We start from the raw sequence: 15,000 nt of genomic DNA, 5'->3' as shown, positions 1-15,000 counted from the left end.
AACAATCTCTACCAGATAGATTCATCCACAGCCGATTTGAATAACCTAATCTTTATTCATTTTCGAAACTACAACAAATAGCTAAATAGCAACTTTGATTATCCTACCTTTTCTGAAAGAGCATACGTTGAACAAGGTTATTTTCGGCATAGTTAGTAACAGTCGCCAACCTCCCATTGGTGTAGTTAGCACGACACCAGGCAGACGCTTCATCCCAAGACACTTGATGCTGAACGCTGACATAGCAAGTCTTTCTTGTAGATTTGGTCAGACATTCAACAGTGTCTATAGAGTAATGGATTTAAATCAAAATCATGATGAAATAATAAAAAGGCTGTTCCTGAATTTTACCAAAAATAATTCCTATATTTTCAACTGTAGAGTTTTTGTAGATTAAGAAATAAAATGGAAACAATGTTTATGTATTTTGTATCAAAATGTCATTTTGGATTATTAGAATGTTATTTTCAGAGAACTTTTAAAAATTACTAGAAAGAGAATGCTCTCCGAATTTTCAAAAACAACAAAAAAAAAATAATTGAGGGTTTACTTTTGTATAAAACATGAATGGCTTCAGCTAAAAGCGGTGTCTTATTTCTACGTTTATCCCAAATCTGATCTACCTACTTATTCTACTCAACTATTTTTTTACCTTTTTCACATATGGCCAAATACTGAAGACTGCAGTCAGCTGCCTTTAATCCATCCTTATCCACCACGACACAATTTTCATTCGATTCAGGGCTGAGTTTGGCACGGTTGATGTATGCCTGGACACTGGACGTGGAGTCTTTCCAGAAATATCGTTTGCTTGACGAAGACCATTCAGCACCAGTCAAATATGTATTGGCTGAAAAGGAAAAACGAAAAGAAAAGTTAATTTCATTTAAAATTGGGCAATCATCAGCAGATTTTATGTCATGTTCACGATTCATTTTCATTGTCGATAAAAAGGTTAGCTAAAACTTCCACATTCTTTGCTAGTTTTCATTCAATTGAAGCTTACGTTAATCTTCAAGTTTTTTATTTACTTTCCTTTTTTTTAATTTGTTACATTCAAGAAATTTGCAGGGTAAACATAGAATCAGAAAAATGGAACAAAACAAAAATAAAAAAATAAAAAAAAAATAAAAGCAACCATTTAATTTGTGGAAAGGTCGCCCAGAAATCAGAGTTGTATATCTGATTTTCACGGCATTATGGTCCATTAATCCTTGCTTGACTGTTTCCTGTCTTTTTAAACGTTTCAACTTTCAGGTAACACTAACAACAACAGTTATTACAAGTATACAAATGATCATATTTGTAAAATTAATATTGGGATGATGATGATGATGTTGATGATGATAATCGTAATGATGAATTAGTTTAGCACCGATGTATCTTCTTTACAGCTGTTCTAGGGGGCTGTATCTCTCTTTAATATTTCACTAGTGCTTTTTCCTGACCTGTTTCATTTCCCCCATTGGGTTACACTTATACTCAATTCATCTTTTGAAAAAAGTAAATTCAATAGTTATTGAGTTCTATCAGACGATCTGGTTAATCTGACATCAAGTACATATTGATGAACGTCTAAATACCTTGTCGATAAATGAGTTGTAAGGATCTAAATAATGGAAATAATGTTTATATCTATGTTGAAAGCTGTGTATACTGATTATTTATCTTCTAAAATATAGCGTTTTGCCATGGAGAATTGTATATAAACTTACATAAAACTATAAATTTCCTCTGAAAATGTTAACAAACAACTCACCGGATTGTTGAGTGAAGAATTCAGGAATGGTTACCAACTCAGCTACTTCAACATCGGAATATAATCGCATGAGTTGTCCACCTAGAGTAACGCATTCTGCTTGAGCTGAAGACATTGCCCAATTGGAAGACAGTGCTTGAAAACAACGATTGCCAAACAAGGTCCACCCACTGTCACATTCCTCTGCAATTCATTATATATATAGAGTAAACAATATTATACAATATTATCTAATGGCAGAGGGTATACATTTATGGAAAATTAGTGACTTAATGCATTAAACCTCTCCTTACCAACTATGGGAAAATCGTCACATTCTTTACGATGCAACCAGCCTTATTCTCATTCAGATTTTTGTTGTACATAACAAAATTTGAAGAAATATTATTGCTTTTGTTATAAAACTTAACATTGTTTTGCAGAGCTTGTATAGTTGAACAAATGTATGTAATTGTAAGCTTTAATTCCTTTTTAATAAGAGTTATAAAAATCTATTTTAATGTTATTTGGGTAAGGACTGATTGGAAAATCTGGAAGATGGTCGATTTAGGAGGGAGTTAATCTGGTGTGGCTATATGGTCTTCTGGCATGACACTAGCCTTCAAATCGGAAAATCCTGAGTTCGAGTCATGCTCAGATCAGCACCTAGTTAAGTCCTTGGAAAAAGCTCTTTTCTCACATTTTCTTACAATACTTTGGTGTAAAATGAATAGCTGATCGTTAACAGTGTTGTCTGTAGGAGAAAATAACTGTAATAATACCTAACAGGCAGGCGTCATGTCTCATTCTATATATCAAGTGTGCTGTTGCTAGGAATCCCTTGTAAAGCGCTTTGAGCTTTGAGTGGATATTGCGCTACACACATAAAAGCTCAAGTATTTTGTTTGTATATCTAAATTAAATATTAACTGTGTTGGATAGTACAATAAAAGTTAAAAAGTTAATATAAAGTTATGTTGTTTTTGTTTGTTTTAAAGGGTTTTATGGCACTTGCAACACATTTAAATTATATCAGCGCCAGTAAAAGGAAGAAAATTGGATAGTAAAGACATTCTTGATGTACAATTAAAAGACTTGAGGAAAAAGTAAGACAAAGGGAATTGGTTCAAATAGGGAACAGATGTAGATTCCAAGAGCTCACTATCAGTGTACTTAGTTTGAGATCACCTAAAAGTCTCACCCATACACCAGCATAAGATCCCACCAAGAGGAATATATTCAAATATTTACAAAACATATGTTTAAAATAGAACAATATCAGTAAAGAACAAAGACATGATTTACAAGGAAAAAAATATCATCTCCCAAAACTATAACTAAACATTCGACTGTTTCCCTCCCAGTCAAGGACTCAGGCCAGGGCTAGGACAAAACCAAGTAATCTCATTCCAAGACAAAGACAGAAAGCAATTAGAAAACAGAAACAGGGGATAGAAGACACAGCAAGTACCTCCCTACCCACTATGAGAGGTCGTGAACCCCACCCAGAGAATATAAAGTTAAATTAATCAGGGATATGAAATGTAATTCATTTATAACTTCAAGAAAGTACATTCTTTTTCCTCAATAAACAACAAAAAATGAACAAACAAAGATTCTAACATGCAACTTAAGTTTTTAAAAGCATGTAAGAATTATTTCTTTTTGTTTACTTACATACACCTAACATTAGGAAGTTATATAGTACTATTACTATGATCAAATTGATTTAGACTCCTATAATAAAGCAAGTACTTTCTTACTAATAAAAAAAATGCGAACAAATGAACAATTTTTTAAAAAATAAATAAAAGAACCCCAAAAATATATTAATCATATACTGATCTGTCTCAGATTTTTGCATACAATAATTGTTTAAGAAAATGGATATCCAGGGTATTTGCAACATTGTAAATTAAGTGAAGGAATTATCCATTCAATCAATGCATTGTCAGTGAAAAACAATATAAAATCAGGTGTTCTTTCATTATAAAATAGTCAATCTGAAACCTCAAATCAAATTTAAGAAGCAGGCCATTCATATCAGTGATAGGACCGTATACTTCTAATGGCTTTTAAAGACAATTAACTTTCTATTATTATTTTTTTAACATAAACAATTATTAGCCACAATGAATTTCTCAAAATAAAAAATGACAAACCTAAAATAAGAGCAAAATATATTTTTAAAATTAGATATGTGGTTAAATCCAGTTGAGAGGAAAAGAGTTTTTTTTTCCTTTAAAATGTGACGACCTTGAGATACAGTGTCCAAGAAACTTTTGAAAAGTGAATGATCTAGCCCAGAGAAGTGCCACAGCACGACATTCATATTCAACCTATATCTTGTGAATTGAAGTCAGTTTTTAACGTTTTTCATAATATTATAAATCATACGATTTTCTCCCATAACCTGCTACTAACATCAGTCTTTAAAACATTTTGCATGTATGTGATAATCTCTTGGCAACCATGAAAAAAAGTAATCGTGGTTTTAAGCTTTTGGGGAATTAGCGATGTAGGTCTTCACACTGGAAATATATAGAAATGGTCTCTCTATTTTATTTATTTGGTTTTTAAATTTCAAATTTCATCTGATTCCATACGCCATTTATGTGGGAACCAACCATTGTACACACACAATCTTGGCGAACTAGCAAAGGAACCAGCATCAACCTCAGGTGATGTCGAAATTTTTACGTGATCAACCCCCCCCCCACTCCCCTATCCATCGGTAGCTGGTGTTGCACGTTAGATCTGTCAGAAAGTATTTTGCAATAGACTGGTGTCTTGTTTAAATGATAACAAGCAAATGTTACTCTTCATATAACACTAGCAGTAGTCATAATTGTCACTAGATATTCCACAATTCTGTAATTTTTGTTTGTGAAAGAAAGAAGCATGCGCGTTGTTAATTGAAAGTAATAGGTTTGTTAAAGGCTGAACTGGTAAACAGAAAAGGAAAACAAAAATTAATAAGAGATAAAAACAGGAACTTAAAAAAAAATAAAAATTTAAAAAAATACAACAAAAGGACAGAAAACAATCAGATTTAAAAAAAAAAGTTTTTGGTAGCACGCAGAAATAATTAATTTGGATCTCATTTTTCCGGAAATTGTTTAGTTGTAAATATGAATTATGGATAGGGAACTGGGTCGTTTTCATACAGATGCAGAGCAATCTCACAGTATGTCAAATTAGATTTTAAAAGAATATTAGTCTTCATATTTTAAATAAAGGAAGAAATCAAATAAAAACAAAGTTACCATCATCCAAAGAACTTGATGAGAAATCTTTTAAACATAAAAATAATATCAACATAATATATCAAACAAGGAAGAAAAATACATTTCTGAGGCGAAATGCTTTCTTTCTAACAACTAATGATAGCATCATACATCCAATTGGTTAATATCTGTGAATTGACCGCAAATTATTTATTATAAAAATGTGTGCATTAAAAACAAATGTAAGATGAAAAGAGTTAACAATCTCAACACCTTCAAAACCAGAATTTATCTTAAATGATATTTAAATCCGTGCAAAAAACAAAAACCCCAATAAGTTTGTGAAAAATATAAAAGCGATCAAAATAAAGTAAAGACTACAATTATAAAAATTAAATGAAACACATTTACTACTGCTAAAGTGGTGAAGTGTGAAAGCAAAATCAGGCTTTAAAAATATGATTTTAAAAAGAAAAGAAAAGAAAGAAAAGAAATGCATAACTTACTATCATAGTACTCGTATGTGACTGGAGGTTGACTCTGTGAAACTAATTCTCTCTTCCACGTGACACTCTGAGACCAAGAACTACTGAATTTAGCATTGACACTTAGGTGAGAAAATGTGCTCACAGTGGTCGATGGGCAGGATATATCACCTTCTTCCTGGGAAGTGACGACTTTGATTTTGATACTTCTGACGATATTAACCGAAGCATAATTATAACTAGTCATAGACACTGTGACGTTAAACTCTCCTGGATAGATATAGCGATGGGACACATTCCTATCCTTCACAACAGTTGAGATGTTATCCCCATCTCCGAAATTCCATGAAAACGAGTCAAAGTCAGTCAATCCTCCACTGACTGAAAACTCAATGAGAGAATTTATTTCCAAAACTTGAGAAGTACTTATTTCCAAATCGTGCATGACATTTTGAGCACCCTGCAGGTTGCTGAACTGCCAGTTACAAAGATGTGTTGTGACGGCTGCAGGGGTGATGAAGAAGGGACAGTCCGAGCAATGCAGGCTCCAGTCGATATCCCCACAAAGACACTGTTGGTGTGTAGATTCAAATGCGAAATACGTAAAGTCATTCTGAGCACACTTGTCCCTACAGTCTGACTGTGACGCTGGTCCTAACACAGAGGTGGAATACTGGGCTATCGCATACGATCGATTGTCATGGCTGTACACACACGAGGCAACCAGGGATGGACCTGTGGAAAAATGATGATGGAAATTTGATGAAATTAATTATAACAACAACAACAACATCATCATATTCATCCTCATCATCAACCACAACGGTGACATTAATAATAATAATAATAATAATAATAATAATAATAATAATAATAATAATAATAAAAATTGAGCTTTATATAGCGCAATATCCACTAAATGTGCTCAAAGTGCTTTACAAGGGGTCCCTGGTCAACAGCAACATTTAACATTTAGGACGGGACATGCCGCCTGTTAGGCGATATTATAATTTTTTGGATAAAGACAACGCTGTAAACGGCCAGGTACTCATTTTACACCTGAGTACAGTGAGAGAATGTGAGTAAAGAGCCTTTTCCAAGGACTCAACTATGCGCCGAACACGAGGCTTGAATCCAGGACCTTCCGATCCGAAAGCGAGTGTCATACCACCATAGCCACACAATAATAAAATAATAATGAGCAGCAGCAACAATGGTACCAGTAGTAGAAGTAGTAGTAGTAGTAGTAGTAGTAGTAGTAGCAGTAGTAGTAGTAGTAGTAGTAGTAGTAGCAGTATAGTAGTAGTAGTATAGTAGTAGTAGTAGTAGTAGTAGTAGTAGTAGTAGTAGTAGTAGTAGTAGTAGTAGTAGTAGTAGTAGTAGTAGTAGAGTAGTAGTAGTAGTAGTAGTATAGTAATAGTAGTAGTAGTAGTAGAGTAGTAGTAGTGGTAGTAGTAGTAGTAGTAGTAGTAGTAGTAGTAGTAGTAGTAGTAGTAGTAGTAGTAGTAGTAGTAGTAGTAGTAGTAGTAGTAGTAGTAGTAGTAGTAGTAGTAGTAGTAGTTGCAGTAGTAGCAGCAAATAAAACTACTTATCACTTTCAATAAGTCAATGCACTTAATAAAATGTAAAGATCAAATACAAAGACAATCACAAAGTGAGAGGGAATCAAAATGCCCAAAGTGCATTCCGAATGTTCTTGCAAATGAGAGTGCATGGGGACATGCAGTGACCAACGCAAGAAATATCAGCCCTGGGAGTAATAATTGGTAGAGCATTCAACACTTCTGCAAATGTACCAGTTTTGATTCGTGGTGGAACGTGCTTAATAATATTATAATATTAGCATTGTATCTAAATGATGACAAGCATTTATTACACAAACTGTAATAAACTCTGGCTACATGACTCTGAATGACTACAAAACTGAAATATGAGTTAACACGTAATGAGTTTTATATTAAGTCAATGATAGTCTCAATGTTTTAATATCATTTAATCATCATTTTTAATATCATCTTGGGAGCAGCATGCCTCAGAGGTACTGTCTTTGCTTTGTACCTGAAAGGTACTGAGTTTGATCACCCACTGCGGCGCTAGGTGGCCTTGAGCAAGTCACCTCACCCTAACTATTTGCGGTGCCGCACTGCGGCTGACGCCTGGGTTATTCCAGTCTTCCCTTGGAATAGACCCTAGACTAGAAACAAATTTTCACTATGTGATAAATAAAGGGAATTTTCTTTTATTTTTATGTTATTTATTTATTTATCTCTGCCTCCTAAATATGCAATCCGTGTGGCTTTGCTTCTATTGTGTCTAAAGCTGAACAATGGATTTAATACTGGCACTTACTATTGTGTGAAAACGTGATGATCAAACAATGACAACAATAAATTTGAAATTCTTTAATCATACAATCTTTTAAATTAGAAGGTTTTAAAAAAATAGATCTAAAGGAATGAAGAGAATTTACTAAATGTACTAAATGTACTCAACTAATTAGGTACATCAAACATTAGATCTGACATAGGAAATAGGAATATCAAATCATTCATAAGCACTACGACATACACAGAGAGATAGATAGATAGATAGATAGATAGATAGATAGATAGATAGATAGATAGATAGATAGATGGATAGATAGATGGATAGATAGAGAGAGAGAGAAAGAAAGAGAGAGAGAGAGAGAGAGAGAGAGAGAGAGAGAAAGAGAGTGAGAGAGAGGTGCACAAAAAGAAAAATACTGATACGTCTGCAAAGACGTTCAATCTTCATACTGATCCAAAGTATATATATATATATATTTTTTTTTATTTTTTTTTTTTATTGCATGTAAGCAGTGACTTACTCTCTAATATAGGTTAATAATCACACAATTCACTACAAAATAATGCTATTAAAATCAGTTGGTTAGTATTGACTGCAAAAACAACATGACACGCTCTAAGGTCATTCTATTTCTATTTCTCACATTCATATGAACATTGAACAAAAGGCACCGTCAATGCCAACATTAAAAGCTGAAAAAATATTGGGCAATTCAAAAATGAAAATGGTTAAAAATAACTGTTTTTCATGGAAATTACAAACACAACAAAAATTAGCATCCGTTGTCAAAAGCTAATACTGGATATTTAGGTCAAGAAATACCTCCTCTATTGTCGATATCAATAGTTAAAAACAAAACAAAACAATAAAATAATAAACACGAGTAAAAACTGTTTTTAAAACTAGCCCCCTTCCCCTCTCCCACCTTCCAACAAAAAACATACAACAAAAGCCAATATAAAAAACAAATAAACCCAAATATACCGACCAAAAGAAAACCCCATCAAAATAGGAGAAAAAAAGTAATAAATACAAATAACAAACAAATAGAAAACAGATTAACTCCAAGAAATACTGACTTTTGTAAGTTGTTTGTAAGTTGTTAAATTAAAAGCATGCAATGTATTTGTTTAGAAAAAAAAAATTCCAATATAAGTTTGTAAAAGTTTAAATAAAGGCAAAACAATAACATATGGTCAGATAATGGAGAGCGCCTGAAAAAAACAGAAGTAAAGTGGCATTTCCTTAATTTAGAACCACGCCATAAAATGTTACTTCTTTTGTTTCTAGCACAGTCACATACAATTTGTTTCTAGCTGCATATATCTTTGATATACGATTTTAGATATTTGTTAACAACTTTTGTGGAAAAAAAATGACAGTAATCGAACTGGCTATGTGCATAAGTTGTTTTTGTTTTTAAGGGTTTTACGGCGCTTCCAACACATTTCAGTTATATCAGCGCCAGTAAAAAGGAAGAAAATAGGATAGTAAAAAGTTATAGAATTACAATTAAAGCACCCAAGAAAAAGTAAGACGTAGGGGAACTAGGAACAAATAGGGATCAGATGTAGATTCCAAGAGCAAACTACCAATGTACTTAGTTTGAGATCACCTATAAGTCTCATCCGGACACAAGCACAAAATCCAACAAAGAGGAATACACTCAAATGCTTACATTATACATTGAAAATAACAAATATAATAATACATAACAGAGAGATGATTTACAAGGAAAAAAACATCTCCCAAAACAATAACTATGCATTTGACTGTTTCCCTCCCAGCTAAGACTCCGGCCAGGGCCAGGATAAAACCAAGTAATCTCATTCCAAGACAAAGACAGAAAGCATGTTGGAAAACAGACATAAGGGGATAGAAGACACAGTATGTACCCCCCTGCCCACTATGGAAGGTCAGGAACCCCACCCAGTATGTGCATAAGAATTTATTTGTATTTTGCTGGATGATATGCATACAAAATCCCTTAAAACAAATCAAAGATTTTCTTAAAAAATACCCCCAAAAATTTAGCCGTTACTAATCGTCTTTCCTACAATGCGCAGATCAATAGATTTTACAAGCTTTAACTCACTCAACCCTGACACCGACTATATACATAGTTCACCCGGGTTACTTTTACCCCATGCCTATTTATTACATTTTTCTGAGACAATTTATAGGCGTAGTATCAAAGCTAATGTTTGTTTGTTAGTTTGCATGTTAATAGTAGTTGAATAAAACTATTTATGCACATGCCTTATTTTTAATACATTTTTTTCACTTTTTGAAAAGTAGCAAAAATCTCTAGGATTGAGTGAGTTAACAAATGTCAATGAATTTTTATAAAAGCCATAATTGTTAAGAGTGCAAACAAATGGTCTTTTAAACCACGTTTGATTTTGTGCTTACAAAACAACGCTAACACGTAATCATCGGTGCAAGGTGCCAGCAAATATCTTCAAAACAATAGTTTGAAAAAAAAAATTGGTTTGTCAAAACTCACCACAAGATAAGCCATGATGACTACTCTGCCATTTAGGACAGGACGCGCCCCAATCTATAGGGCTAGTATTCGTTTGTACAGATCGGACCACTCGCTGCCTCATCTCAGCATCTGTACATCCAGCTATAGGGGGATAAGTACACAGCAACATGGGTTAAGGTTGGGTCATGTTTTGATGAACAACGGAAGACTTTTGTTGTGGAGTAAATAAATAACCGTGATGTGTCTCAGTATTCAATATATTACAAAACACGTTAATGTTAAAGATGAAGAGTGGTTATTGACACTGCTAAGTCACTGATGTCCACACTGTTATCTCAGCATTGCTCGTCATCATCATCAATATTATCTTCATCACCCTCACCATTATTATCACCATGACAATAGCAATCAGCATTTCTTCAGAAACACCAGTAACATAATCACATCCTAACGAACAAAAAAAAAAAAAAATTAATTAAAAAAAAAAAATAAATAAAACAAACCCCACCACCTAGTATTTTCAGTAACAGCTCCATTAATCACAGTAGTAACACCTATAACCCCCCCAGCTCCCTTTTCACAAATAATAAATAGCAAATTCAAAAAAATTACAACAACAACGATATCATGATAACAAAACCGTTGATTTGACATCACGTCACTGTCATGACCATCACGGTTATCATCACTCACTGGGTTGTAAACATGACACTCTGCATTGAGTGACAAGAAAATGAACACTGAGACAATTTACCTCTCCACAACAAAAGTCTATTCCTGCTGCTCTGAAAGGCAAAGGGGTGTTAGTAGAGAGGCAAAAATAAGAACGAAAATCAGGGGGTTCAGCAACAAAGCAGGTCAAAAAGTAAAAGGATACCATGTGACCCACCACCTCAAAACGGTATGAAGTCAGGGTTTATTTAGATACGAAAAATTGAATTTCTAGTTTTTATAAAATGAGCCTTTGATATATATATATATATATATATAAAGATGTGTGTATGTGTTATTGAGAATGAATATAGTTTCTTAAATAACAAAAATTAAAAAATCAAATTGCTGTATGTAGAAGGAGTGAAATCGACGTCACTCAGGTCTTTGTTTAGACAGCCATTTGGATGATTAGTTCTCACTAAATTAATATATCAATCAGACTATAAATGTTCAAGTTTTGTGTCTTGGTACATTATACCCGGCTGGCGGATGTTGTGAGTTTTTTACCTATGCACATGGCATCAATTGTAATTTTTTTTTTGTTTGTTGCTTTAGGTCTCTTCCAACACAATTGAGGTTATATGAGAGACCGCTGAAACATAAAAACAAGCAATCTAACAAAAATAGTACAAATGTAAATCAAAATCATAACCTAAAGATATCATAAGCTAAATTATAAATAACCAAGAACAAACAGGCAGAAGATTTACAGAAAAAAAATATCCCCTGTCAAAAATACAATCACAAACCAAAGAAGCAGGATAGGCTAGTAAAGAGAAGAAGAAACGACATCACTATCGGATCGTACACCCATGCGAACATCATAGGTATATGATTCAAGGGTGATGCTCCCATCCAACCAATTGTAATTTTAAAACCGTTTTTGGCATCAGGCTCATCCCAACATAATACCATTTTGCGACAATTGGTTACTGTAAATGTTGCTGCTCGAAGCTCGAATAAATAAATAACAATGTGAAATTGAATGTAAACTTCAATTTAATATACAAAAACATGAACTAGACATTTCGGGTTCCCCCTTTATCAACAAAACAGGATAAATGAAACACTCCAGACGAATGAGATAATGTGGTAGTGGTGTTGTTAAACACTATAGATGAATGAGATAATGTGGTAGTGGCGTTGTTAAATACCACTGCCACATTATCTCATTCGTCTGAAGTGTTTCATTCATCCTATTTTGTTAATAAAGGGGAAACCCGAAATGTCCATTTTATCTTTTTCCGTATATTAAATTGAAGCTTACATTCAATTTCTCATTGTTGTTTATGACAATTGGCTAAACACTATAACCAAACAGTGAGGATTTCATTGAGCAATAAAGTTAACGAGTTTCAGTATAGGGGAACAAAAAGGATGGTTATAATGGGAGTGTACAAAATATTAACCAGAAAATTTTGTTACTACTTGATTAACTACATTGTCTTGTCACTGAATCAAGACATTTTCTCGAAACAAACTAGTGAGTCTGTGTTTTTGAAACTAATTAGAATTCAAAGCATTAAACTATATCAAAAAGTTTATTAATAAATAAGGACAGAGTATCAGTGGGATGTAAAATCTTTGTGATGACCCCCCCCCCCCCCCCACCACAACACACCCCAAAAAAACAAAAAAAAACAAAAAAGAAAAGAAAACCAAAAAAAAAAAAACCCCAGTAAAAATGCAGACAAAACTCCAATTATGATACGGTTTTTAGTTGGAGAAAACTACAGAAGGAGTCGGCCAAAGAGAGTTCAACTACTGAAAACTACTGAAAAAACGTGCAATCACAAACATCGAATCATAGTCTCTAATATAGCTCCTTAGTATAATTGAATAGCAGAGAATCGAGACATAGAAATTCATGTTAATAAAATCAGTTATGTTTGATATGTCTAGACAAAGATGGATAGTATCAATTATCATCTTACTATAAACTTTAATACATTTCTAAATAGGTATCTAAATAAAAGAAAATCTGAAAATGAAAACTTAAGAAGGGGAAATTGCTAGGCGTTCAAACCAAACAAAAAACAAATCAAACAAAAATAATATTAGTTCAGATTGGAATTTCTATGAATATAGCAGTAGAAGGAAGAAATCACACGTTATCTAAATTTCCCTATAATTGACATTATTGTCATGAAATATATAAAATACAAGCAATTAATTAGCCTCTTTTTAAAAATGTTATCCCTTTTCCCATGTGGTTATTTTCATTTAAAAGAGATATGCATTCTCCTCTTAAACTTAAATGAAACAATTCCGTATTCTATCCAAATAATACGAACTCATTTAATTTAAAAAAGGGGTTGATATAGATATTTTTAAGAAGTCTACATAAAAAGGAAAAAGGTTCTAAAACATTTTTTAAAATCTTACAAATATCATACGATGACACAGCCGTAATTCTGGGAGGGACTTCTTCATAGGAAGAACAAAACGTTAATGATTCGTCTTGAATTATGCCTCCTGAAGCTATGAACGAATCCATAAAAATCTTCAGCGGCATTAGACTGCAGTCACATGACCAGGGGTTGCCAGACAACTTCCTAAAAGAAACAAAAAAAAAAAAAAGAATGAAAAAAAAAAAAAGAAAATTAATCAGCGAAACTATACAGCATTTCAAATTAATACTCATGATATAAAATATAAAGAAGATTGATAACATACAATATTATATAAACTTGCATTGTCTAGATTAAAAAATCTTGATTCTTCTTTTTAAATCACTGCTCTCTGTAGATCAGGACCAAAGACTTATATCTTTATTGGTTGAGAAAATAAGTAAATCATATTTGTAGAACAAGGATAGTGGTGTGATATGAATTTTTAAAAAAAAATATCATGAAAAGTTACATTAATACTAAAATAAATAGGAATTGTCTGAATTTGAGTTCTAAAAAAATTGAATATAATGCTAAAAATCAGAACCTAAATTAAATACAATCATATTGACATTATAATGCTCAATTTCTGTTTAATGCTCTATCTAATTTATGAAGATCCAACTTATAAGTGATGATGATGATGATGATGATGATGATGATGACAGGGACGGCTGGTAATAATGGGCAGGGTGGGCAAATACCAGCCTGTTTTTTCAAGTTATATGCTGTATTACCAGGTCCGAAATAATCAAATCTAAATTAGATAATTTCAAAAGTTACTACTTAAAATTGATACTTTGTACTGAAATCAATTTGTGTGTATTTTTGATAGATTGCGAATCACCATGCATCCCGTAATACATAAACCAGGATACGCTCCTGTTCTTTTTATCACCCCCCCCCCCCCCAACCACTCCACTCCACTCCGCCCACATCGTCATCTCATCGTCACGTCGCCTGACGGTGATTTTGCTGTCTGGCCTCTCTAGTACTAGGTCGGGCTAATTCAAATGAGCCCACCTTATTAACCAGTGTACACTAAATAGAGATTTTGGCAAACAAACTTTTTCTTATTTATTGCCTTACTTGTGCTGGGAAGGTTCCAGTATTGAATTAAATTTATTAATTTACTAATATTATATCAATTTAGTATTAGTTTGTGTTGTTTTAATATATTTGTTTATCCATTTAAATTATTTCTTTTTTTTCCCCTCGTTTTCTTTAGTGTTTCTCAAAACTCATTTATTTAAATTGTTTTCTTATTTGTTTGTTGTTGTTGTTGTTGTTTTTTGTTGTTGTTTTTTGTTTTGTTTTTTAACAAATTAATTTGTTAATTCTTTTTTTTTTTATTATTCTTAAAGTAATTACCGCTGTATTTTTATTGCCAGACTAAATATTTTTGCAAAACAATGTAATTTTCTATTGTATTCCCTCTAATAAAACAAAACACTTTTATTCAAAAGTCACGACTAAATAAATATATAAAATACAACCACCATTTTGGTTTTCTCAACAATTGAATTAGTATACGAGAAATACTCTTCTGAGTAAGGAGATAGTTGAATTCTAAGTTATAGAGGAAATACGGAAGGGTGGGCAGATTCCGTACTTGCCCGTCCTGAAGCTA

The 15,000-nt window shown here is 32.8% G+C and overlaps 1 protein-coding gene across 1 annotated transcript in view; it reads right to left on the bottom strand.

The window, feature by feature from the left end:
- Positions 1 to 15,000, bottom strand: part of LOC144973768 (polycystin-1-like) — a 70,639-nt gene that overhangs the window by 45,903 nt on the left and 9,736 nt on the right. Inside the window, exons 11-17 of the mRNA XM_078916660.1 lie at positions 13,366 to 13,535; positions 10,285 to 10,407; positions 5,472 to 6,185; positions 5,005 to 5,031; positions 1,760 to 1,942; positions 653 to 850; positions 108 to 285 (exon numbers count right to left, since the gene is read on the bottom strand). Coding sequence (XP_078772786.1) covers positions 108 to 285; positions 653 to 850; positions 1,760 to 1,942; positions 5,005 to 5,031; positions 5,472 to 6,185; positions 10,285 to 10,407; positions 13,366 to 13,535 — 1,593 coding nt within the window. The remainder of the gene's footprint in view (positions 1 to 107; positions 286 to 652; positions 851 to 1,759; positions 1,943 to 5,004; positions 5,032 to 5,471; positions 6,186 to 10,284; positions 10,408 to 13,365; positions 13,536 to 15,000) is intronic.

This window comes from Berghia stephanieae, chromosome 5 (assembly GCF_034508935.2).
Source record: "Berghia stephanieae isolate SIO BIC M18660-M18661 chromosome 5, UCSD_Bste_1.3, whole genome shotgun sequence".
Lineage (NCBI taxonomy): Eukaryota > Metazoa > Mollusca > Gastropoda > Nudibranchia > Aeolidiidae > Berghia > Berghia stephanieae.
The sequence above is the reverse complement of the archived record's forward strand: the minus strand, read 5'-3'. Positions and strand labels throughout refer to the sequence as shown.